General features: G+C 38.3%; 2 protein-coding genes across 5 annotated transcripts; one reads left to right on the top strand and one right to left on the bottom strand.

Moving 5' to 3' along the window:
- The first annotated feature begins 419 nt into the window (after positions 1-419).
- Positions 420-7,474, top strand: LOC107812674 (kinesin-like protein KIN-5D). Of its 4 annotated transcripts, none has more exons than XM_016637826.2 (23): positions 420-560; positions 832-1,002; positions 1,473-1,602; positions 1,711-1,869; positions 2,125-2,601; positions 2,941-3,038; positions 3,128-3,284; positions 3,367-3,436; positions 3,516-3,592; positions 3,688-3,741; positions 3,827-3,907; positions 4,013-4,124; positions 4,304-4,390; positions 4,467-4,642; positions 4,727-4,885; positions 4,970-5,077; positions 5,165-5,323; positions 5,404-5,487; positions 5,702-5,907; positions 6,008-6,109; positions 6,191-6,300; positions 6,411-6,562; positions 7,047-7,474. In XM_016637826.2, the coding sequence occupies exons 2-23, from the start codon at positions 854-856 to the stop codon at positions 7,194-7,196; spliced, it is 3,057 nt and encodes a 1,018-aa protein (XP_016493312.1). In that variant the 5' UTR covers positions 420-560; positions 832-853; the 3' UTR covers positions 7,197-7,474. The 4 variants fall into 4 exon arrangements, with proteins under 4 accessions (XP_016493312.1, XP_016493313.1, XP_016493310.1 ...); XM_016637827.2 differs by having other exon boundaries at positions 4,727-4,888; positions 5,702-5,892; XM_016637824.2 differs by having other exon boundaries at positions 4,727-4,888.
- Positions 7,400-11,990, bottom strand: LOC107812676 (pentatricopeptide repeat-containing protein At3g53360, mitochondrial-like). The gene is made up of 2 exons (XM_016637828.2): positions 11,866-11,990; positions 7,400-11,690 (listed from the first exon to the last, which is right to left on the bottom strand). The coding sequence occupies exon 2, from the start codon at positions 11,567-11,569 to the stop codon at positions 9,296-9,298; it is 2,274 nt and encodes a 757-aa protein (XP_016493314.1). The 5' UTR covers positions 11,570-11,690; positions 11,866-11,990; the 3' UTR covers positions 7,400-9,295.
- Between the last annotated feature and the right edge of the window lie 14,598 nt (positions 11,991-26,588).

Genomic DNA, 26,588 nt, shown 5'->3' with positions numbered 1-26,588 from the left:
CACGAATTAACTTATATATATTGCCAATGTAAATAATTTGTACACTATTGCACTTTTTAGGTTATCAATTTCGGAGTTATATAAACATTTGCTTATTGTTGTAAATCACCTTAGTTTAATTATGTAAACAATTATGAATTGCCAGTGTATAAAAGTTAAACTCATCATGAATTTGCTACATTGCTACCAATAAAGTAGCGAAATGACAAAAGTTAGACTGTATTCAGTTTCTTTGTGACAACACACTTCAGCAACACACCATACATTTATGACTATTTCTTATTGTATAAACAAAGGCTAATACAGAAGTTAATGTCTTTTTTTTCTAACGTCCCATTGACTAATGACAAAAAACGTCAATAAAGTAGTTAAAGCTCATCAATAAGATACAGACTTTATTATGCAAATGTAACGCCAAAGATTTTCTGTTTCCCTTCTTGTTTTATTCTCAACCTCAAACTAAATCTTGATTTCTTTAATTACTACTTTACTAGTGTTTGATATCCAAAACCTTTTAACATCCAACCGGCCAGCCGGCTGCAAGTTTCCATCTGCATAAGGTAATCAAGAACACATAATATATACAATTATTTTTAATTTAATTATAAAAAAACCAGCAACTTTAGGCATTCCTAATTTGTTCTTTTATGTTGAAACTTGGGCACTGTATGTTTTCTCATGTTTTGTTCTGTGAATTTGAAGCCATGAGTTTTAGTAGAGTTGATGATCCTGAACTATATCCTCAAGTTTTATAAACAATAATCTGCATATTTGGGAGTCTGATATTATCATATATTAAGAAGTTTTAGCCTTCTTTTCTTCTCCCTAAAGTGAGATTAACAGGGCATTTTTGATGGAAACACCAAAGTTGAATCATCAACGAAGAGGGAGTATACCTCCTTTCTTGATGTCTCAAACACTGTGGTCAAATGAAAAGCTATGCAGAGATTCGCGATCAAATGACGAAAAAGGGGTAAATGTGAAAGTTATATTGCGTTGCAGGTATGAACTAGTTAAATTTGCCATTGCTTATTCTACATGTTCTTACAGCAACTACGCCTTAGTCCCGATCAAGTTGGGGTCATTTATATGAATTCTCATTGTCCATGTCGCTTCATTTAAGTGTATTTTGTATTGTGAGGATTCATTATGAGTGACGATTTTTATGTTGGTTGTCAGCCTACCACAACCTTCTCCTTTTATCTAGGCTTGGGACAGTCAATATGAGCAAGCCCACACATGTGGAATTCTAAATGTTCTTAATATTGAAAAAAAAAATGTATTCAGGTAGTCTGGATAATCAAGCTCTTCGTTTTTGACCAGACAAATTCGAGCTAAATAATTTTTGTCTCACATGATCATTCGTTACTGAGAGGTTAGAAGTATATAACACCAAAAGCAAGACGTGTAGGTAGATCGACTCATCAAGTTACCATTGAAACTTACTAGCACGTGACATATTTGTGTTTCAGGCCTCAAAATGAGGATGAAATGAAGGTGAAAGGTCCCTCGGTGATCTCGTGCAACGACCTGAAAAAAGAAGTTACTGCAAATTTGAACACAGCTACTAAGCAACTAAACAAAACCTTTGTCTTTGATAAGGTTTTCTTCTTATAATGTCAGCTTAAATCTGTTCTCTACATTTTACATTACTATGAAAATTTGTGTAGTTATAAATTTGAACCCCTTTGGTGCCACAATATTTGTTAGGTTTGTGGTCCATCATCTCAGCAAAAGGACTTCTATGATCATTCTGTGGCTCCTCTTGTTAATGAAGCTCTTGAGGGATATACTTGTACTATTTTTGCTTATGGCCAAACTGGAACAGGGAAAACATACACAATGGAAGGGGAAGCAATTAAAGAGAAGGTTTTCTCTGATTCTCTCTTCTTTTATTTTGTTTTTCACCCTCAAATGTAACTGGTAAAGTTGTTACCATGTGACCAGGAGGTCACGGGTTTGAGCCGTGAAAACAGTCTCATGCAGAATAGACCCTTGTGGTCCGGCCCTTCTCTGGACCCCGCGTAATAGCGGGAGCTTAGTGCACCGGGCTACCCCTCGAATGTAACTGTCATTTTGTTGGCTTATCATTTTTTATATCCATTTCAATGTTAATGCTTGTAGAATGGGGAGTTCCACAAGAATGCCGGAGTAATCCCAAGAGCAGTCCAGCAAATTTTTGACATTTTGGAGACTCAAAAGGCTGAGTACAGTATGAAAGTTGCATATATAGAGATTTACAATGAGGAAATAACAGATCTTCTTTCCCTTGACGAGGAATCAAAATCGATAGATGAGAAGCCGAGGAAGCCATTAGCCCTTATGGAAGATGGAAAAGGTGCAGTTTTCATCAGAGGTCTAGAAGAGGTGACAGTATCAACCGCAGATGAAATATACAAAATTTTGGAGAAAGGCTCTGCAAATAAGCATACAGCTGAGACGCTTCTTAATAAACAAAGCAATAGGTCTCATTCAATATTTTCCATCACCTTACAAGTTAAGGAATGCACTCCTGAGGGACTAGAGCTGATAAAGTGTGGAAAACTTAATCTTGTTGACCTAGCTGGATCTGAGAACATTTTACGCTCGGGAGCAAAAGAGGTACAAAACTAGTGGAACTTCTCCGGTCAATATTCTCCTCAGCATTATCAAAAGTAGTTATTATGCCATTTCAATTACGAGTTTAACTTCTATACACTGACAATATAAAATAAATGCACTATCAAGTCACCTGAAAGATAACTACAACTAACTGCCCATTATAAGTGGAACTAGTTACATAAAAATAAAGCAGACAACCGATTATAACCGATTATAACAAGTTAAAGTACACTGACAGTAGAAAAAATCTTTATGCTGTCAACGTATACAAGTTAAATCTTTCACTTTATTACAGTGAGATTTGAGGGTTGTAATGGAATTTACTTCTCTAAAATCCAGGGAAGAGCAAGAGAGGCTGGTGAGATAAATAAGAGCTTGCTTACCTTGGGCAGGGTCATCAATGCTTTGGTTGATCACTCTGGACATGTTCCATACAGGTATAAAACTCGTTTAATCATTATATAAACATTCTAATAGATGTTATAATACAGAAGCAACTGTTGAAAATGAGTGTTCGGGATATCAGGGATAGCAAGTTGACAAGGTTACTGAGGGATTCATTAGGAGGAAAAACAAAGACATGCATAATTGCCACAGTTTCACCGTCCATTCAGTGCTTGGAAGAGACTCTCAGTACTCTTGAATATGCTAACCGTGCCAAGCAAATTAAAAACAGGCCAGAGGTTGTTAATTTTATTCTTAGGAAAAATTTGTTTTTGAATAATGTTATCCACCATTAATGTCATCCTCAAGTACTATTTCCAGGTCAACCAGAAAGTAACCAAATCTGCACTAATCAAAGATCTGTATGTGGAGATGGACCGCCTAAAGCAAGGTTATAATGAGATCTGTACTTTGAGAAATAATTAATTTATGTGGTGATATAACAGTAGGCATTCTTCTTTTCTCTGTAGAATTACACGCAACGAGGGAGAAGAATGGAATCTACATACCACAAGACCGCTACTTGAGTGAAGAGGCAGCTCACAAGGTGCTTTTCCCATCAATATATCTGGAGTGCAACTCTTGATCTGTAAAATAGGAAGAAAGTTAATTGCTCAAATGCTTTTCTTTTTCCCCTTTTAGGCAATATTTGAGAGACTGAAGTTCTTAGAACTTGATTTAGAGTCCAAAAATAAGGTAAGTATCACCTGGTCTGTCGTGTAGGCAGCTTATGCAAGTCCTAATTTATTGCAAGATCATTGAGAAGTCAGTTTCTGAGCAGAAACTGAGAGAGCTTCAGGATCTTTACGATTATCAGCGACAACTGACAGCAGATTTAACCAAAAAACTTGAGAGAACTCAGGTGGAATGTTACTTGAACAAGTTACTTCCCATATCTCTTTTTTTATTACCAAGATAGCTAGAAAGTTGAAGATAACTAAACTTTCCAGCCTCTGTTTTATGGCAGAGAGAACTCAAGGAAGCTGAACAAGCTTTCAATGATCTACAAGCTCAAAATAGTCGAGCTAAAGAGACGGTTCAAGAGAAGGATCATCTGGTATCTAATCTCATTAAATCTGGTGAGTTAAACTCTGTAATGTGTCCCCCAAGCATCTCATGGAAATACAAAGATGAATCAAAGTTTTCCTGAATCCTACACCATGTAGGACTAAAGATATGTCCATTAATAGCAAATTGGTATCTTAAAGTTCATTCTTGAAAGTACTGAAATCTGCAAATTTTACCTCTCGTCATTTAGAAAAGGCAATGACTGACAAAGCACTTGAGCTTCGAGCTGAAGTAGAGAATGCAGAATCAGAGATATCCACCTTGTTCGCCAAAACTGGTTCGTCTTACTATTTCTTATGGTCTTTATCTGGCTAGCATCTTTCTTCTTCTAACATATGTTTTTTATAAAATAGAGAAAACCAACAATAGGGAGGAGAGAAACAAAATTCTCGTGCAAAATTTCCGCAACAAATTAACTCAGCAGCTTGAAAGTTTAAAGAGAAACACTGCAGTTTCTGTAACCAAACAAGAGCAGCAATTGAATGTAATATTAGAAGATACACAATCCTTCTTAGCTACTAAAAGAAGGGTATAGTAAAAAATCTTTGACATATGGTACTTTCATTATATGCGACCTGCAAACAGTACCAATCCTTCTTGAATTTAACGGCAGGGTACAGATGAGTTAAAGAGTCAGCTCCAGAAGCTGAAAGACAAGTATAGCTCTGATATTCAGAATTTAGCTATTTCGGCCCAAGAACTTAATGAAAACTCTCAGTTAGCTTTTAGTGAAGTGCATTCAGAAGTATCAAAGCATTCTTCTTTCTTTATGGTTGTAAGTAAAGATCCTTCCTTCAGTTAGTGTTACTTCCTTTACACCCTTTCATTACTCAATTTTTCCTGATTCCTAGTGCAGTTTGTTGCAAAGATTTCTGCCGATGTTAATGCTATACTCAACGGTCTGCAAGGTAACATTACGGAGCTTGAGGTGAAAATAAGTGCTTTTGTGCAAAAGGAACAACAGGTATATAAGCATGCTACCAGAATCTTTTTTTTTTTTTAATATAGTAGCTTTTGTGCTAACTTTGTTTATTCTTTCTCCATCTGTCAGAATCAAACAAGAAGATATCAAGGAATTCAATTAACCTCTGAAGTTCTCCTCAACTTTTTCAAGACATTAAATTCATACATTTCAAAATTGAGACTAATGGATGAAAAATCGCAAACAATTAATCATCAGCAACTCTGCACCCTTGAAGAGAAGTTTGAGGTATTTTTTTGCTGTTCTGGATCCACCTTAGAAATGAAGAGATCGATCCTTCTTTTCACCCTTTGAATTAATTCTTTTAGGAGCTGGCTGCAAGTGAAGAACGACAACTGATAGAAAAAGTTGCAGAGCTTATGTCAGCTTCTAATACTAGGAAGAAAAGGCTGGTATGTGCTTCTTCATTGCAACTTCTACATACCTTTTATGGTTTTAGAATTTAAACTAAATAATCACAGCTTGAGAATGCTATTTCATAAAGATTTATAATGTGAATGGAACTTAACACTAGTATCAAAGCCCTTTCATGGATTTTCTTATTCCTAAAAGCATGGAATTTCAGGCAGAGTATTATCAAACACTTCCATTTTTCCTTTTCTTTAGGTTCAAACAGCAGTAAATGGCCTTAGAGAGTGCTCTAGTATCAAAACCAGAAATCTAAATGCTGAGTTCTCAAACATACAAGGTTGCACTAATTCTGCCTATGAAGAATGGACAAGCTACGTTGAAAGCACACAAGCCCACCATATCGAGGATTCAACTAGATTGGAGTTTTGGAAAAGTAGTCTAGCAGGGCACGTCGAATGCTGGTTGAGTTTGTTTATGATGATATACATTTATAAGAATTATATTTTGCTTTTGGATTGTATACCTTGAGAAAGCATTTAAATTTTTCATCTTAAATTTCAGCTTGGCAAAATCAAAGGGGGTCCAAGATGGATGGAGAAATGCCGAAGAATCTCTTCTTAGACAACAAACAAGAAATATCAACTCAATTGATTGCATTATGAAGTAAGTTATCATTTCATGAATCAACTACTATCTTATCGGAGAACCTTATTTCCTTTTTCCTTTTTACCTTCATATCTTCAGGAGTGCAATGGAATCAAATGGAAAGACCAGCACTCAGTTTTCCTCTACAGTGACTTCTATACTTGAAGAAACAGCTATTTCCAAGAGGAATCTTCTTTCTGCTATGGAAAGTATGTAGCCTGTGAATAAATAGTAGTTTTTCTTCCTCTGATGTTGCAAGAGCCAAGAGGACATTCTCGACTCTTATTGCCACAGCATCATAAAGTTGAAATTGCTGCAGGTTTGCTGAAACTTGATCATAATGAATGTGAGAAGATTTACTCATTTATTCATCCTTGTGTTGAGGATATGAAACAAATGAAAGACAGTCATTCCTCCAAAGTATCAGAGATTGCAGAAAATGCAGGAAAAGTATTGACAGATGAGTACAAGGTAAAAGCTCAGAAAACCATCCAAGTATAAATGATTTTTGCCATTAACACTTTAATACTCAGTCAACTTACACATTATTACTAGTAGAATATATACTTTCAGATAGTTAAAAATTTCTCTTCATTATATAGAGAAAAAATTCTATTAAAAAGATCTAGCGCCAACTCTTGTACTGAGGACCGCTGGAATAGGCAAGACTACCATTTCGATGGAAAATATCATTTGGGAATTTCCATCGAGATACCTGAACAGGACATTGGTTATTCTCAAGTTCTTGACTCGGGGGATGTTGAGTTTATTTGTTCACCTTTTTTACAATAAACCAGAATTTCTGCCAAGAAGATAATTAATGGTCATCTATTAAAGATTTTAGGTTTCTTAAATCTTATTATTTTACCATTCTTCACATCCTATCTTCAACCAAGGTCTTTCTGCTGACATGAATGTTATACTAACAATATATTCTTTTGTTCTCAATAATCAGGTCGATGAACCATCATGCTCAACTCTGAGAAGGAAAAGAGTTAGCGTGCCAAGTAGGGAATCTATCGAAAATCTCAGAACTCCTTTACTCGAGGAGTCACTCAAGTCATTTCAAGGCAATGTAATAGCAAAGCGAGCTAACAGAATGTAAATCCAACCAGAGGGGCATGAGGATGTTGAGTTGAACTACAAATGTTCTTTTGAAGTAGGATAACCAATTTAGAGATTGATCAATCGATGTTTATATCTGTTGAAGTGTAGTGTTTTAGTAAAAGATAAAAAAGCATGTCATCTGGTGAATTGGAACCTCAGAAGATCAGTGTTTCTTTATTTTTAAGTGTTATAGTCACATTAGAATACTTAGATTAGAAACTTCACATTAATATGCACCACAAAATTACAATATGTAAGTATCCATTCCATTTCAAATACTTTGGCACCCAAGGGTGTGGCCTAGCGGTCAATGAAATAGGTTAGAACCATGAGGTCTTAGGTTCAACTCCCAGCGGAGACAAAAAACACTAGGTAATTTCTTCCCATCTGTCCAAGCCCTATTGCTGGTGGAAGGCAGCAGGTATCCCGTGTAATTAGTTGAGGTGCACGTAAGCTAGTCCGGACACTACGGTTATCAAAAAAAATAGTTGAGATACTTTGAGATAAACAAGGGTCCTGGAAATCTAGAACTGATGTATTACATCTATAATAACATCCTTACACAGGTTGATGAGCCATTTCCACCAGAAACAAAGAACATGTTGGGCAAAAACTCACAAAAGTCATATGGATGCACATGCATTAACCCAGATAGCCACCTGAGGTCATTTCAGTCTAAGGCCAAAGCTTCGAAACAGTTTGAGCAACTAGTTCTAATATCCTTCTGTTTGCAATGAATTTTCTGAAGTTAATCCGCAGTGCCCCTCGTCCTACTCTTTACAGACCATGTGATGTCATACTGGAAAAATCTGTTTCTTATGGATGACCATGAAAGTAGGCCCAAAGATGCAATTTCTTCTAAAATTTACGCATTAACCACTCTCTTAGAGCAAATGGTCCAAAGTTTCACTTACAATTTAGTGAACCTCCAAACCACAACAATTAACTACGAGTCTAACCAAAGAGAAGACATCAGCTTTGATTTGTACACCTCCAGGCAATATAGGTGCTGCATCTCTTACCAAACAGTAATGAGGTGTCCATTTGTGCTTGAGAATACGGTGAGCATGGCCTTCCCTTGATGCCTTTCTGCTATACCTATATTGAGGAGCAATAGCATATTTCCAACCATAAGGGGCTGCATATGAGAAAGCCCCATTGGGTATCAAGTACCTCAGAGTTGCTTCTCTGTGGAAATAAGCTTTTACTTCCTCAACACAGGGGAGCTAATGGTCCTGAGAGTTCTTACAGCTCGTGATTCGTTTAATCTGTTTCTTAAGGTGGTACACTGCATCAATTCCTTAGGTGGTCTAGGAAGACTACAACTATTGGAAGTGTCTCTTGGCCTTTTTTTTCAGTCAGTAAACAAAGAATCAACAAATTTCACAAGAGTTTTGCCTGAAAGGATGCCTCAGGAGATGCTTCTTCCTCAACATGGTGACCATTTAGTGAGAAAGGAGTGGACCTACCCATGACTAGCTTTTGCTGTGACCTTCATACAGTGCAAGGCCCTTACATGATTCTGCTCTTACTAGTGATGTTCTTGATGTGAACACTCTCAGAACTCTACTGATCAAATCCTGAAGTGGCTCCTTGGTTTTCTAATATACCAAAGTTTCGAGGAGCGGTAAAATAGCTTCCTTAAACAAGGATTCATTCACTCCTTAAAAGCAGTAGAGCCGTCTTATATTTCCTGAGATCTAAGTTCTAACGTTTGATCGCAATTCCACTTTTCTCCCTGTTGCTATCTTCATCTCTTTCTCTATTCCAAATTGGCAACCATCTTCCGTGGTGTCTTCAGTTAATCTGCAATCTGATAATTGAACTACATCTCTATATGAAACAATGGCAACTTGTTCTTTGGAAAACAGCAGACTGCTTTGACCATTTCACAAGAATATTTGCTGCTTCCCTGTTTCTCTAGTCAAGCTTGTCGCAAATTTTTCGGATCTTCACTTTCCAGATCTCCTAATATTTAATAAAACCAACTCAAAACACCTGCATAAGTAAAATGTGGTTTTGTAAGGGTGCAACTCCACAATGTGGACATTGCAAGAAGTGTATATCCATTACTCATCTCGTCCAAATGTTTTACTCCTAAATATGAAGGGGCAAATAGTCGTCATCCAGCATCTGTAGCCACAGTTCATCTAGCATGGAGTATATTCTGTCCCTTTCCGGGTGCATACAGTCCTCAGCCAAGAAGACATGGATCCGGTCCTTGACTTCAATCCAGCTTTGACCTGGAACCTTTTTGACACCTTTTTGTCTAATCAGACCCCTCAGTGATGCAACATCCTTCCAACTTCCAGTAGAAGCAAAAATGTTACAGAGTAACACATGTGCAGCAGAATTCGAGGGATCAATCTCCAAAATTTTCTTTGCGGCTCGTTTGCCCACATCAAGATTGTTACGTGTCTTACAGGCAGCTAACAAAGTTTTCCACATCACAATATCAGGATCAAGTTCCATTTGATTGATAAAAACTTCTGCTTCTTCTATGCAGCCAGCTCGGGCAAGCATGTCAACCACACAGCAACAATGCTCTCTAGTTGGTACAATACCAAACTCCGTTTCCATGGCTCTGAACAACAGCCACCCTTCTTTTACTCGTCCAACATGACTACAAGCAGTCAAAACCCCGACGAAGGTAACTTGGTTTGGCTTGACAGCTAAATATCTCATCTTCTGGAAGAGATCTAGAGCTTCTTCTCCGTATCCAAACTGAGCATACCCCACTATTAAACTGCTCCATGAGACCGCATCAGGGTTATCCATACTATCGAAGAGCTTCCTAGAGCTTGTCATATTTCCACATTTCACATACATGTCAATTAAAGCATTCATGACACATATATCTTCAATTAGCCCATTTTTCATGGCATAGCAACAAACTTGGTCTCCTACTTCCAAAGAGGCTACTTTTCCAGAAGCCCCAAGCATATTAACTAATGTAATATGATCAGGCTTATTAGAAGAAAGAATCATCATTTTAAATAATGAGAAGACTTCTCCAGACTCACTCTGTTGTAGAAAAGCGGTAAGAATGGCATTCCACGAAACTAAATCTGCCTTCTTTTGTATCTCATTGAATATTTTATATGCATCTGGAAGATCTGAGCAGTTGGCATACATTGAAAGTAATGTATTAGAGACGGAAATCTCTAAATCAAAGCCACTCTTAATAACATAGCAGTGCACTTGCTTTCCTAGAAAGAGAGCAGATGGACTTACAAAGGCACAAAGTAAAGAACGAATTGTGACATCATCTGGGGTCAGCCTCAAAGTTCTCATTTGAGAAAAGAGAGATATAGCTTCCTCGGGATCACCTCCGTATGCAAATCCCGCAATCAGAGCATTCCAGGATACAAGATCAGGGTTTCCTATTTGGTAGAATGCAGTTCTTGCAGAATGCAACCATGCACATCTGGCATACATGTCAGTAACAGCACAACCAACAAAAGCATCAAAACCGAGCCCAAATTTTAGACTTAAACCATGTATTTGTCTTCCATATTCTGCTTGTGCAAGACTTCGACAGGCACTAAAGACGCTTCCAAAAACGAATTCATTCAGTTTGTAGATTCCCCGACTAAGCATCTCCCTGAAGCAGGACAAAGCTTCTAATTCGTAGCCAAGCTGTGAATATCCAGCAACCATTGAGCTCCATGAAATTAAATCCTTCGATTTAATACGCAAGAACACTGCCAATGCCTCATTAATTCGACTAAACTTTGTATACATCGCAATCAGTGCATTCTGAGCAATAAGGTGGGAACCATGTTCTGATTTAATGACATGCCCGTGCAACAGCTTCCCTAACTCCACCTGATTCATATTCGAGCACGCTTTGATTACGCTACCAAATGTAAACTGGTCCGGTGTAAGACCACACTGTCGCATTCGAAAGTAAAGATCTACAGCTTCATTCTCCTGACAATTCTGCGAGTACCCAGCAATTATCGAAGTCCAAGAGACCAAATTTCGTTCGAGCATTTCATCAAACACCTTTCGAGCATCGCTCAACGACCCACATTTACCATACATATTCAACAAATGATTTTCAAAAATCATGTCTGGTTGATAATTGGATGATAATATATGACTATGAACCTTTCTTGCATACTGCAGGGATCTAAGAGACGAGCACGCGGATACTAGCTGAGCATACGTGCTTGGATACAAATTGTAAGATGTGTTCCTTTGTAACAACTCGAATGCCTCTAGTGCTTGTTTGAATAACTTTTGCTTACATAAGAAGATTATATGATCATTACTTGACTGTTCATTGTTGAAAGAAGGATGTACGCTGTGATTGACATAGCTCCGGATTGAAATTAACCTTTTTATCATTGTGAAAACAATTTGCATAAGCAATTGGACAATGTACGCATCAATGAATCATTCAACTAACTACACATCAATCCCGACCTAGTTGCAATCCTCTATATCCACTCCGCTTCATTCGGCTCTTCATTCCAATACTTTCATTCTGCAAAAGCAAATAGAAAATGAAATATATGAAACACACAAGACAATTTGCACGTTTTCGAGTGAATATCACTTCTAACAAGAGCAAAAAAAAAAAACTGCTTAAAAATGTATCTTTCACGTAATAAAGAACAACCTCTGAACTTAGATGTGACTGTTAAGAATATATTACTTACAGTAAGATGTCGCCGGAGAAGAGATTGGACGGAGAACCAGATACAGTAACTCCGACGTCGTTTGAAATTGGCGGGCCAAATGTCGGGTTGCCTGACCGGACGAAAATAACACTGTGTAATTGAGCACATTTGACCTTAATTAATACTTTACCTCAAGAATACCCTTAGTGTCGCATAGATGGTCCCTTAGAATCATATATGCCCTTTTCGAAACGGAATACACCCAAACTAATTAGTTCTTTCGTTAATTGTATTAAAGTGTATTATAAACACTATTTTAATAGATCATATGTTTGTCAATTTTTTAATTTTTACTGAACATATATTTAGTTATAAAAAATTTAACAAAGTAAGATTGAAATAATATTTATGTAACAAAAAATCCAAAAAATCCAACAAACCCGAACCAATCCAAACTGATATAATTGGTTTGGTTTGGTTTTGATAAAAACCGAACCAACCCAGTCCATGTACACCCCTAACCTAAAGTAAACAAAAAAATAGAAAATGTCCTGCTGAAAAAAGATGAAAAAAGACTAACAACTCAAATTTACAACACTAGAACTTGAACTCTGGCTTTTAATCATTAAATTATCTTTCTGGAAATAATTTAAATATTTTGGTCTTTTGAGTATTGTTAAAGGTTGAGATGTTTTTATTATTTTAAAGTTTAAACCATAATTTTTGGATCAATTTAATTTCGTTTATTTAGAGGGCTAGTGAAATTGGAACTTGATTACCTTATGGGAGAATTTTCTTAGTAATTGGAATTCATGAGTTTTGTCAGGTGAAATTGGTGACGAAAATGGAGAAGACATTAGCAACGGAGGAAATTGGATAAGGGAGAAAGAAAAAGAAAAAAAAAAGAGAAGAAAATAAAATAGAAGAAAGAAAAGAGAAATGTAAAGAAAAAAATGTACTAATAAAAAGGAAATAGTGTTTGTTATACTTTAATACAACTAACGAAAGAGCTAATTAGTTTTGGTGGATTCTGTTTCGAAAAGGCATATATGGGCCAACTGTGTGACTATAAGGGCATATATGGACCAACTATGTGACGGTAAGGGCATTTTTGAGCTAAAGTATTAATGAAGGGCAAATGTGCTCAATTTCGTATAGTACAAGGGCATATTTGGACCTTTTCCGTACTTATAATAAGTCTAACCTTCGTAAATGCGCTCAGTTTTCTCCATAAACGCCCTACGCTCAGCTTTCTCCATAAACACCTGCGTTCTCCTCCTATTTCACCATAAAATCACAGAAGATTATCCAAAAAACAATAAGTTCTAATCAATTTTTTAGCTTAATCAATTGTGTGCATCTAATCTAGGGAAAGTTTTCAAATATCTCTATATGCTTTTGTGTGTTTGGGGACAATATGTATTCGATTCTTTTTTTTAGTAATAATAAATATTCTAAATTTATTTTTGGTATAAATATCTGTTAATTTGATGATAGAACAAACTTAAAACTTCATTATGTAATATTAAGTTTGAAGTGTGTCTTGAATTAGCACCTTCTATTAATAAACTGTAGGACATCGTGTCCTTAAGTTGACGAGTGTTGTATAAATATTAAGTTCAAAGTGTGGTACGAATTAGCATCTTCTATTGATAAACTTTAGGATATCGTGTCCTTAAGTTCATGAGTGTTGTTGCTAAACTTTAGGACATCGTGTCCTTAAGTTCATGAGTTTTGTGTAAATATTAAGTTCAAAGTGTGTCTTGAATTAGTACCTTCGATTAATAAACTTTAGGACATTATGTCCTTAAATTCATGAGAGCAGTGTAAATATTACGGACAAGTGTCCTGAATTAGAACCTTTTATTGATAAACTTAAGGACAGCATGTCCTTAACTTCATATGTGCAGTGTAAATATTAAGGACAGAGTGTCATGAATTAGAACCTTCTATTTATTAAAAAAAATGCCTTGTAAGTTATCAAACCTTATTATCAAGTACATAGTTACTGTTTGAAAGCTCAAGGAAGAACATTTTGCTACTGATTTTTTGAGTGTACAGTTTGTAAGGATTCTTTCTCACACCATTATCCTCAGCATAAATATCATTTTTTCCCCAGAAAATTAAAAATAATATCAAAGTTAGAAAGCTCAAAAATTTAGGATAGTTAGTCCTCAATTCCTAATTAGCTGCTTATAAGTTCAGAACATTTAGTCATTAACTTAAAGTTAGAAACTCAAAAATTTAGGACAGTGAGTCCTAAACTTAAAGTTAGAAGGTTAAAAGATAAAAAATTTAGGACAATCAGTCATCAATTCCTAATTAGCAGCTTGTAAGTTCGGAACAATTAGTCCTGAACTTAAAGTTAGATGCTCAAACATTCAGGACAGTTAGTCCTCAATTCCTAATTAGTTATTTATAAGTTCAGAACAGTTAGTCCTGAACTTAAAGTTAGAAGCTCAAACATTTAGGACACTTAGTCCTAAACTTAAAGTTAGAAGCTAAAAAATTCAGCACAATTAGTCCTCAATTTCTAATTAGCTCCTTATAAGTTCAGGACAGTTAGAGCCCGTTTGGATTGGCTTAAAAAAGTGGCTTTTAAAGTGCTTGAACTTATTTTATAAATAAGCAGTTACGTGTTTGAATAAAAGTGTTGATGCTGAAAAAAAGTTGTTGAAATGTTTGGCAAATAAGCACTTGTTTCTGTTAAAATGACTGAAATATCCTAAAAATTGTTAACATTATAAAAATAATGATTATTATAATATTTTATTCTAAATTGATGCATATACAAGTAAATTATAATTTATTTCACTTTTAATTTAAACTGATTACCTAAATATAAATTATTTATTTAAATAACATGCAATAATTAATTATTTGATCAAAAAAATAATTTCTCGCTCGTAACTTCAAATTCTAGGGTAACATGTAAACTCATTGAAAGATTTTGATTTAAAATATAGTTTCACCAATTAAAAAAATGGATTCAACATCAATTTTTTTTAATGTTATGGAACCAAAACAAAAACTAAAAGAATAATATTTACAAAATATTAGAATCTGTCAAATATTTTATTTATAAAGCTAATGTTGGCTTACGTTTAAGACATCAACGAAATTGACAAATTTTGGAATATGACAGCAGAAAGATTGAAAACAACGATTAGATGGTACATGGATTTAATTAGTAAGGGAAAGGTAATTTTGGGTTTTAGAAAAAGTAAAAGGGATAGTAGGGTAAATTACTTGGACAAACATAAGGAATTTATAAGCCAAAAAGTAATAAGTTGGGGTGACCCCCTAACTTACTGCTTTTGATTTGTTTTGAGTATTTGTAACGACCCGACCAGTCGTTTAAAAAAAAATGTAGCCTCGTTCCTCTATTTACTGTTCATTATGTGTTTTATAACTGTTATGTGACTTGTCGGGGTAGTCGGTTCGGGTCCGGAGAGATTTCGGAATGAATTCAAAAACTTAGTCTCAAGGTTGAAAGCTTAACTTGAAAAGGTTGACCGGATGTTGACTTATGTGAAAACAACCCCGGAATAGAATTTTGATGATTCCAATAGCTCTGTATGGTGATTCTGGACTTAGGAGCGTGCCGAGAAAATTATTTGGAAGTCCGTAGTGGAATTAAGCTTGAAATGACGAAAGTTAAATTTTTGGAAAGTTTGACCGGGAGTTAACTTTTTGATATCGAGGTCGAAATCCGATTCTGAAAATTTTTATAGCTCTATTATGTCATTTATGACTTGTGTGCAAAATTTGAGATCAATCGGAATTGAATTGATAGGTTTTCGGCATCGAATGTAGAAGTTGAAAATTTTAGTTTCATTAGGCTTGAATTGGGGTGTGATTCGTACTTTTAGCGTTATTTGATGTGATTTCAGGTTTCGACTAAGTCAGTATGATGTTTTAGGACTTGTTAGTCTATTTGAATGGGATCCCGAGTGGCTCGGTGAGTTTCGGGGTGAGTTTTGAGCGAGTCCGAGCATTTCAGCACTCTAATGTTATTCTAGAACTTTTAGAAAAGTGCGGACCGCATAATTTTGAGTGCGGCCGCACTTCAGAGGAGAAGTGCGGACCGCATAATTTTGAGTGCGGCCACACTTCAGGGGTTCTACAGGTTCGATGGTCAGACTTCGGAGGCTTATATCGTTTAATCTACAACAAATTTGGAGATGATTCAAAAATAAAAATTGTAGCCCTTTAAATCTAGTTTCCAGAAAGATATAACATTAATCATTTGGACATTTATATAGAAAATTATGGGTATTTTACTGAAGCATGGTAAGCTATCACTGTGAAGTGCGGCCGCACAATTTGGACTGCGGTGGCAGAACTTGAAAATGTGCGGACCGCACATTGGGAGAGCAGACTTGGTACTATATAGCCGAGGGTTAGGGTATTATTTTATTTTTGGACTTTGGGAGCTCGGTTTGTGGTAATTTTTCGCGGGACTTTCAGGAAATTATCAGGGTAAGTGATTCTAACTCAAATTTGGTTAACATACATGAATATATCATTGTTTTCATCATTTAATCAATATTTTGAAATAGAAATTTGGGGGAAATTGTAGAAATTTCATAAAACAATTTTTGGGGATTTGAATATCGATTCAGAGTCGGATTTGAGTGAAATTAGTATGGTTGAACTCGTAATTGAATGGGTTGTCGGATTTTGTGAGTTTCGTCGGATTCCGAGACGCGAGCCCCACAGGCGATTTTCGAGTCAAATTTTGGATTTTGTTGAAAAATTAATATTTTCATATGGAATAAGTTCCTATGATTTGTATTGGCTGAATCGAATTAATTGTGACTAGATACGAGGCTTTCGGAGGCTAATTCACGAGGCAAGGGCATATCAGAGTAAAGAATTACACAAGTTGAGGTAAGTGACTTGTCTAACTTTGTGTGGGAAAATTTTTCCTTTGGATTGGCATTGATATGATAATTCTGATGCTTTGAAAGTCGTGTACACGAGGTGACGAGTGTGTACACAGACTAAATGTAGAAGATTATGTCTTTAAATTGTGTAGATCACTGTTGCATATTAATTAAATTATTTTATCTTGTTATATTCTTCATCATTGATTTAATTTCTATACTTTAAATTTGCTTGACCTTTTCCTGCTAATTGTTTTACCTGTTTAGTTGAAACTTAATTTTTTTTATTTTGTGCATTATTTGAAGGTTGAATTTCGTTAATTTAAATATTATTAATACGAAGTAATTGATATTTTAAATTTAGTATTGAGGTAACATGTTAAAAATTGTGAAAATATTATTTTTGCTGAGTTATTTATTCCAGAATATTTTGTGAGATTTTTGTACTCATTGTGATTGAGTCGTGAGCTCCCTATTGCAAAAAATATTGTTGTTATTGATTTATTTTGGCAATTTGAAATATTTGAACACTTGAGGTGCAGATTGTGATATATTGTGATATTAATACGCATGCGGTGGTATAAGGTCTGGGTGTTGAAACGCATGCAGTGACATAAGGGTGGCTTGATACGCGTGGCTAGTAGGGGAACTACTAGAAGTCATGCGGTGTGATAAGGGTGGCTAAAACGCGGGATGCTATTTCGGAAAAAATATTTTCTTTAAAATTAAATGTCAAGGCTCCCGCTGTGATATAAGTAAATGAGATATTGCGAATTTATTTATGATTTGGGACTATGAGGCGGTACCTCGGGAGTGCCCTTATGGATATTTCTTTATGGCTGCATTGCCTTTGGTTATTTTTGGTGTTTTCCTTAAAGTTGTAAATTTCTGTTTCCCTTCCGCAAGGTGTTAATTACCCTTATTCTGTGTAGTTAAATTGTGACATACTATTTACTTGATTTATCCCCATTTTCATTGTTGTTATTATATTGTTAAACTTTTCTCCCTGTCTTTTATTATTCCAGTAGGGCCTGACCTGACCTCGTCACTACTCTACCGAGGTTAGGCTTGGCACTTACTGGGTACCGCTGTGGTGTACTCATACTATGCTTCTACACATCTTTTTGTGCAGATTCAGGTACTTCCTACCAGCCCAGATATCAGTGAGCTACCTCTGTACGGAGATTTCGAGGTATATCTGCCAGCGTCCGGAGAATCCGGAGTCCCCTTCTATCCTTATTATGTTGCTTCTTTATTTTCTTTAGATTATGATATATAGAAACATTGAGAAAAAATTCTTAGAAGTTTGTGACTTATTCCTACCAGATTTTGGGAGTTGTAATTATGTGAATTTCAGATTTATTTATTTCAGACTTCTATTGTTATTCTGCATTGATAGGCTTACCTAGTCTTAGAGACTAGGTTCTATCACGACATCCTACAGAGGGAATTTGGGGTCGTGACATGTTGGTATCAGAGCTCTAGGTTCATAGGTGTTATGAGTCACAAGCAGGTTTAGTAGAGTCTCGCGGATCGATACAGAGACGTATGTACTTATCTTCGGGAGGCTATGGAACTGTTAGAAAAATGTTCACTTCTTTGATTCCTTATCATGCGCATTTGTTGACTTCGAAGTTCTAAACCATTATCTTTCTATTCTCTCACAGTTGGTGAGGGAACACACAACTGGATCCGATGATTAGACACCTGCGCCCCCTATTAGAGCCACAAGAGGCCGGGGTCGGGTCAGAGGCCGTGCTAGAGGCCGAGGAAGACCACGTGGTGTAGCCAGAGCACCTGCAGAGGAGCCACCAGTAGCTCCAGTTGGATAGCAGGCACCTGAGACGCCTGTTACTACTCCTACACTTCAAGGGACTCTTGCCCAGTTTTTGAGCATGTTTGGCACTCTAGCTTAGGCAGGGTTGATTCCACTTGCTCCTGCCATATCTCAGGCCGGGGAGGAGTACAGACTCCCGCCGCCCGTACCCTAGAGCCACGGGCCCAAGTTGACCATGCCCCAAAGGTTATACCAGTACAGCCAGTTGTCCCAGTTCGGCCCGAGGCTAGGACAGCAGTTTCGGAGAGGGAGCAACTCAGGCTCGAGAGGTACAAGAAGTACCACCATCCCACTTTTAGCGGTTTGGCTTTAGAGGATACTCATGGTTTTCTTGAGGAATGTCACCGTATCCTTTGTACCATTGGTATTGTGGATTCTAGTGGGGTTTCTTTCATGGCATTCCAGCTTAGAGGAGCGGCATACCAGTGGCGGTGGGCATACGACTTGGATAGTCCGGCTGAGGCAGCTTCACTCACTTGGACTCAAATTTCAAATGTGTTCTTGAGGGAGTATGTTCCTCAGAGTCTTAGAGATGCATGGCGCGCAGAGTTTGAGCAGTTGCGCCACGGTTCTATGACCATGTCAGAATATGCGGTCTGATTCAGTGATTTGGCTAGGCATGCACCAGCCTTAGTTGTTACTGTTCGAGAGCGGGTTCATCGATTTATTGAGGGGCTCCACCCTAATATCAGATTCAATATGGCCCGAGAACTGGAGATGGACATCACATACCAACAGGTGGTGTCAATTTCTAGGAGATTAGAGGGTATGTAGACTCGGGAGAGAGAAAAGAGGGGAGCTAAGAGACCCCGAGATTCCGGCACATATAACAATTCTCGTGCCCTAGTTACAACATGTCATGGTAGAGGCTATGCGAGCCATCCTATTCATTCAACACTTCCAGCTTCCAGTGGTATTCCGGCTACTCCCAGACCTCATGTTCCATATTATGCACCGCCAGTGTCTACTCTACCTCCTGTACGGGGTGCCTTCAGCAGATAGTCTAGTCGATCAGGCCCGAGCCAGTCCCAGCAACCACGTCCTCCGAAGACTTGTTTTGAGTGTGGTGACACTCTTCATATCACGAGGGATTGCCCCAGACTTAGGAGGGGTGCACCTCCACAGATTTCTCAGTCCCCACCCATTCCACAGGGCCCTTAGGCTTCTCAGGCCATGATCACTGCACCAGTTGCCACTCCACCTGCACAACCAGCTAGAGGTGGAGGTCGTACATGTAGAGGTCGCCCTAGAGGGAAAGGCCATGCCAGATATTATGCCCTTCCTGCTAGGATAGAGGCCGTTGCATCTGATTCTGTTATCACAGTTATTATTCCGGTCCGTCATAGAGATGCACCAGTCTTATTTGATCTAGGCTCCACTTATTATTATGTGTCATCTTATTTTGCCCCGTATTTAAGCGTATCCCATGATTTTTTGAGTTCTTTTGTTTATGTATCTACACCCGTGAGTGAATCTATTATTGTGGACTGCGTGTATCAGTCGTGTTTGATTGTTATCAGTGGTTTTGAGATCAGAACTGATTTGTTATTGCTCAGTATGGTGGATTTCGATATTATTTTTGGCATGAACTGGTTGTCGCCCTATCACGTTATCCTTGATTGTTATGCCAAGACAGTGACGTTGGCTATGCCAGGTCTACCACGGTTAGAGTGGAGAGGTACCTTGGATTATATTCCTAGCAGGGTTGTTTTATTTCTTAAGGCTCAACGAATGGTTGAGAATGACTGTGATGCGTATCTGGCCTATGTGAGAGATGTTAGTATTGATACTCTTACCACGGAGTCAGTTCCTATAGTAAGGGATTTTCCTGATGTATTTCCAGCTGATCTTCTAGGTATGCCACCCGACAGGGATATTGACTTTGGCATTGATTTGTTACCGGGCACTCAGCCCATTTCTATTCCAACATATCGTATAGCCCCAGTAGAGTTGAAAGAATTAAAAGAGCAGTTACAGGAGTTGCTTGATAAGGGCTTCATTCGGCCCAGTGTATCGCCTTGGGGTGCTCTTGTCTTACTTGTGAAGAAGACGGATGGTTCTATGCGGATGTGTATTGATTACCGCCAGTTGAACAAGGTTACAGTAAAGAACATGTACCCATTTCCACATTGATGACCTATTTGATCAGCTTCAGGGTGCCAGAGTGTTCTCTAAGATCGACTTACGTTCAGGCTATCATCAATTAAAGATTCGGTAGCCATATATCCCGAAGACTACTTTCAAGACTCGGTATGGTCATTATGAGTTCCTTGTGATGCCTTTTGGGCTGACCAACACCCCAACAATATTTATGCACTTAATGAATAGTGTATTTTAGCCCTATCTTGATTCTTTCATCATTGTGTTTATTAACGACATTTTGGTGTATTCCCGGAGTAGGGAAGATCATGAGCAGCACCTAAGGAGTGTGCTTCAGACTTTGAGAGAAAAGAAGTTATATGCAAAATTTTCGAAGTGTGAATTCTGGCTTGAGTAAGTGGGATTTTTGGGTCATATAGTTTCGTGCGAGAGGATCCCGGTAGATCCGAAGAAACTTGAAGCAGTGCAGAGTTGGTCCAGACCGTCCTCAGCTACGGAGATCCGGAGTTTCCTTAGTTTGGCAGGGTATTATCGCCAATTTGTAGAAGGTTTCTCTTCTATTGCTGCACCTATGACCAAATTGACCCAGAAGGGTGCTCCGTTCAGGTGGACCGAGGAATGTGAGGAGAGCTTCCAAAAGCTCAAGACAACTTTGACTATAGCCCCAGTATTGGTATTGCCTGCAGGTTCAGGGTCTTATACTGTGTATTGTGATGCGTCGCGTATTGGTCTCGACGCAGTGTTGATGCAAGACCGTAGGGTGATTGCATATGTGTCCAGACACATCCCAGGACTGTTCCAGTTATGCCGCTAGTGGGTCCAGCAGAGAACCCCATTGTTGAGGAACAGGATGAGGTGCCTGTGGAAGAGCTAGCTCCGGTGGATTTCACATCTGCACCGGGATTTCAGGATGTCATGGGTCGTATGCTGCGGTTCATGGACAATATGACTCAGGCCAGTTTATTTTTGGCAGACCCAGCCACATCTCAGGCGGGCGGGGGAGCCCAAACCCCTACAGTGCAGGCTCATGGACAGGCAACTGCTGTATATCAGACGCAGGGTGCACTACCCGTGGGTGGAGCCCAACCAGTGGCAACAGCTACACCTGAGCCCAGGCCAGCTGTAGCTGCTGATCCTCAGAAACTATTAGACAAATGGATTAGACTACATCCTCCTGTCTTTGGGGGTGAGTGACATGAGGATCCACAGGACTTCATTAAACGTTGCAGGGACAGACTACACAATGTGAGGATATTAGAGTCTCATGGGGTTGACTTCGCTATTTTTCAACTAGAGGGCAGGGCTCGTAGATGGTGGCAGTCTTATGTTCTTGGCAGACCAGCAGATTCTCCTCCTATGACTTGGGAAAGGTTCACCCGTATCTTCCTGGACAGGTATATTCCACCCTCCCAGAGGGAAGATTTGCGGTTTCAGTTTGAGCAGCTCCAGTAGGGTCAGATGTCAGTGAACGATTATGAGGTGAGGTTTTCTGAATTATCTCGCCATGCACTTATGTACATGAGAAGAATTATCTTGTCCACGACCTTGAGTTAGCAGCTATTGTTCATACCTTGAAGATTTGGCGGCATTATTTGTACGGTGTCCATTGTGAGGTCTACACCGATCACCAGACTCTACAACATCTCTTTAAACAGAAGGATCTTAATTTGCGACAGCAAAGATGGTTGGAGTTGCTTAAGGATTATGATATCACCATTCTCTATCATCCCGAAAAGGCCAATGTAGTGGTCGATGCCTTGAATCGTAAGGCGGAGAGTTTGGGAAGCTTAGCATATCTACCAGTAGCAGAAAGGCCTTTAGCCTTGGATGTTCAGGCATTGGCCAACCAGTTTGTCAGATTAGATATTTCCAAACAGAGCCGAGTTTTGGCTTGTGTGGTTTCTCAGTCTTCTTTTTATGATCGTATCAGGGAGGGTCAGTATGATGATCCCCCCAATCTACTTGTCCTTACGGAAACAGTTTAGCACAGTGATGCCAAAGAAGTCACTATTGAAGATGATGGTGTATTACGGATACATGGCAGTCTATGTGTAACCAATGTAGATGGCTTGCATGAGTTGATTCTCCAAGAGGCTCACAGTTCACGGTACTCCATTCATCCTGGTGCTGCAAAGATATATCAAGACTTGAGACAACATTATTGGTGGAGCGGATGAAGAAAGACATAGTGGAATATGTAGCTCGGTGCCTAAATTGCCAGCAGGTGAAGTATGAGCATCAACGACCAGGTGGATTGCTTCGGAAGTTAGAGATCCCAGAATGGAAATGGGAGCGGATCACTATGGATATTGTTGTTGGGCTCCCACGGACTCAAAGGAAGTTCGATGCAGTTTGGGTGATTGTGGATAGATTGACCAAGTCAACTCATTTCATTCCTGTGGTTACTACTTACTCTTCGAAACAGTTGGCTCAGGTTTACATTCGCGAGATTGTTAGGCTTCATGGCGTACTGGTATCTATCATCTCTGACTGGGGTACGCAATTTACATCACGGTTTTGGAAGGCCGTACAACGTGAGTTGGGTACTCGGGTAGAGTTGAGTACAATATTTCACCTCAAACGGACGTACAGTCAGAGGGCACTATCCAGATATTGGAGGATATGCTTCGTGCGTGTGTGATAGATTTTGGGGGTGCTTGGGACCAATTCTTACTACTTGCGGAGTTTGCCTAATACAACATCTACCAGTCGAGCATTCAGATGGCTCCGTATGAGTCCTTGTATGGTAGGCGGTGCCGGTCTCCAGTGGGTTAGTTTGAGTCGAGTGAAGCCAGGCTATTGGGTACGGACTTGGTTCAAGATGCTCTGGAAAGGTTAAATTGATTCAGGATCAACTTCGTACAACCCAATCTAGACAAAAGAGCTATGCAGATCGGAAGGTTCGTGATGTTGCATTCATGGTTGGTGAGCGGATCTTGCTCCGGGGTTCGCCCATGAAGGGTGTTATGAGATTCGGGAAGAAGGGCAAGTTGAGCCCTAAGTATATTGGGCCTTTTGAGATTCTTCAGATAGTTGGAGAGATGGCTTACAGACTTGCACTACTACCTAGTCTCTCTGCGGTTCATCTATTGTTCCATGTTTCCATGCTCCAGAAGTATCACGTCGATCCATCTCATGTGTTAGACTTCAGCTCAGTCTAGTTGGACAAGGATCTATCTTATGTCGAGGAACCAGTGACCATTTTGGACAGACATGTTAGAAAGTTGAGATCGAAGAGCATCACCTTAGCAAAAGTACAGTGAAGGGGTCATCCGGGCGAGGAGGCGACTTGGGAGACCGAGCATGATATGCACATTTGTTGTCCTCATCTTTTAACCACTCCAGGTATAATTCTAAACCCGTTCGAAGACGAATATTTTTTTAAGAGGGGGAGGATGTAACGACCCGACCAATCATTTAAAAAGAATTATAGCCCTATTCCCATATTTATTATTTATTTTGTGCTTTATAACTGTTATGTGACTTGCCGGGGTAGTCGGTTCGGGTTCGGAGAGATTTCAGAATGAATTGAGACACTTAGTCTCAAGATTGAAAGCTTAAGTTAAAAAGATTGACCAGATATTGACTTATGTGAAAACGACCCCGGAATAGATTTTTAATGATTCCAATAGCTCCATATGGTGATTATGGACTTAGGAGCGTGTCCAAAAAAGTATTTGGAAGTCCGTAGTTGAAATAAGCTCGAAATGGTGAAAGTTGAATTTTTGAAAAGTTTGACCGGGGAGTTGATTTTTTGATATCGGAGTCGAAATCCGATTCTAAAAATTTTCATAGCTTCGTTATGTCATTTATGACTTGTGTGCAAAATTTGAGGTCAATCGGAATTGAATTGATAGGTTTCGACATCAAATGTAGAAGTTAGAAATTTTAGTTTCATTAGGCTTGAATTGGGGTGTGATTCATTTTTAGTGTTATTTAATGTGATTTGAGATTTCAACTAAGTTTGTATGATATTTTAGGACTTGTTGGTATATTTGAACGGGATCCCCAGTGGCTCGGTGATTTTCGGTGTGAGTTTTGAGCAAGTCCGGGCATTTCAGCACTCTAATGTTGTTCTGAAACTTTTGAAAAAGTGCGGACCGCACAATTTTGAGTGTGGCCGCACTTCAGAGGAAACGTGAGGACCACACAATTTTGAGTGTGGCCACACTTCAGGGGTTCTGCAGGTTCGATAGTCTAACTTCAAAGGCTTATATCTTTTAATCTACAACGAATTTGGAGATGATTCAAAAACGAAAGTTGTGGCCCTTTGAATCTAGGTTCCAGAAAGGTATGCATTACTCATTTGGACATTTGTACAGAAAGTTATGGGTATTTTACTGAAGCCTGGTAAGATGTCACTGTGAAGTGCGGCCGCACAATTTGGATTGCGGCCGCAAAACTTGAAAATGTGCGGACCGCACAATGTAATGGGTAATTAAAAGAAAGTAGATTAGAGTCACTTACCAATGAATTTAGGAATAAAAGCTCTTGGAAAAATCGCCTTTATGGTGTTTAGGGTTGAGAATTTGAGATAAATGAGCTAATTCCCATTTTTTCCTTCTATTGTCCAAGCGCAGATGTCGCAATTACGACCTAGGGTTCGCAATTGCAAATGCGAGAAAGCCTTCGCAAATGCGAAGATCCCCCATCTCTGGTGCCATCGCAAATGTGATAGTTTTGTTCGCAAATGCAAATTTGTACTTCCGCAATTACGACCATTTGATCGCAAATGCGAACCACCCTCCCCCAGTACCACTTCGCAAATGCAAACTACTTATTTGCAATTGCGAACCTAACAGAAGACATGAACGTTTGCAAATGTGACACTGACCTCGCAATTTTCGGAGACCTGCACCAGAAACAGCAATTTCCTTAAGTCCAAAACCACTTCGAAGCCTATCTGAAACTCACCCGAGCCCTCGGGTCTCCAAACCAAGCATGCACACAAGTCCAAAAACATCATACGAACTTGCTCGCGCAATCAAAGCACCAAAATATTACCTAGAACTACGAATTGGATACCAAAACGAATAAAATTTTCAATGAAACTTAAGAACATGCAATTTTTCATCCGGACGTCCGAATCACGTTAAATTAGCTTTCTTTTGCACCAAAATTTGCAGACAAGTCATAAATAATGTAATGAACTTATACCAAGTTTCGGAATCAAAATCCGGACGCGGTAGCAATAAAGTCAAACTTGGAATTTCTTTATATCTTTAAACTTCTACTTTTTTGACAAATTATGATAAATCAAGTTAGGGGCTTCCGAATTCGATTCCGGGCATACGCCCAAGTCCCAAATCACGATACGGACCCACCAGGATCGTCAAAACACTGATCCGGGTTCGTTTGCTCAAAACGTTGACCGAAGTCAACTCAAATAAAATTTTAAGGCATAATTTTTTATTTTAATCAATTTTTCACATAAAAATCTTCCGGAAAAAGACACGGACTATGCACGCAATTCGAAGAAGGCTAAAGGGAGCTATTAGGGGTTTCGAAATACAGAATTGAGGGTTAAAACTATAAATGACCTATCGGGTCATCACAAATATCGATCCCACTTGTGACTTGTGAGAATATACTGGTATGTTGCTATTATTGTCGTTGTTGTGATATAAGAAATTGTAAAATCTTAAGAATTTTTATTCTGTATCTTACATATCATGTCATACAGGAACAAATGTAAAGTGTTGATGATAAATTCAATTGAACCCATAACTTTCGATGCAGAGTAAAAATTTATATGTAAAAATTCATTAAAATTACAAAAAAATAGATATGAACCCATAAATTTAAAAATATAATGGGTTCAATGCTTTACCTTAAAAGTTAAACCATCTATGGATCTACGTCATACTGATGAATATTTTAAACTCTAATGTGATATTTTCTCTATGAAACTAATTAATTAATTTTCCAATCATTTT

Source organism: Nicotiana tabacum, chromosome 2 (assembly GCF_000715075.1).
Source record: "Nicotiana tabacum cultivar K326 chromosome 2, ASM71507v2, whole genome shotgun sequence".
NCBI classification, from domain to species: Eukaryota; Viridiplantae; Streptophyta; class Magnoliopsida; order Solanales; family Solanaceae; genus Nicotiana; species Nicotiana tabacum.
This window is presented reverse-complemented; position numbering and strand designations above follow the sequence as displayed.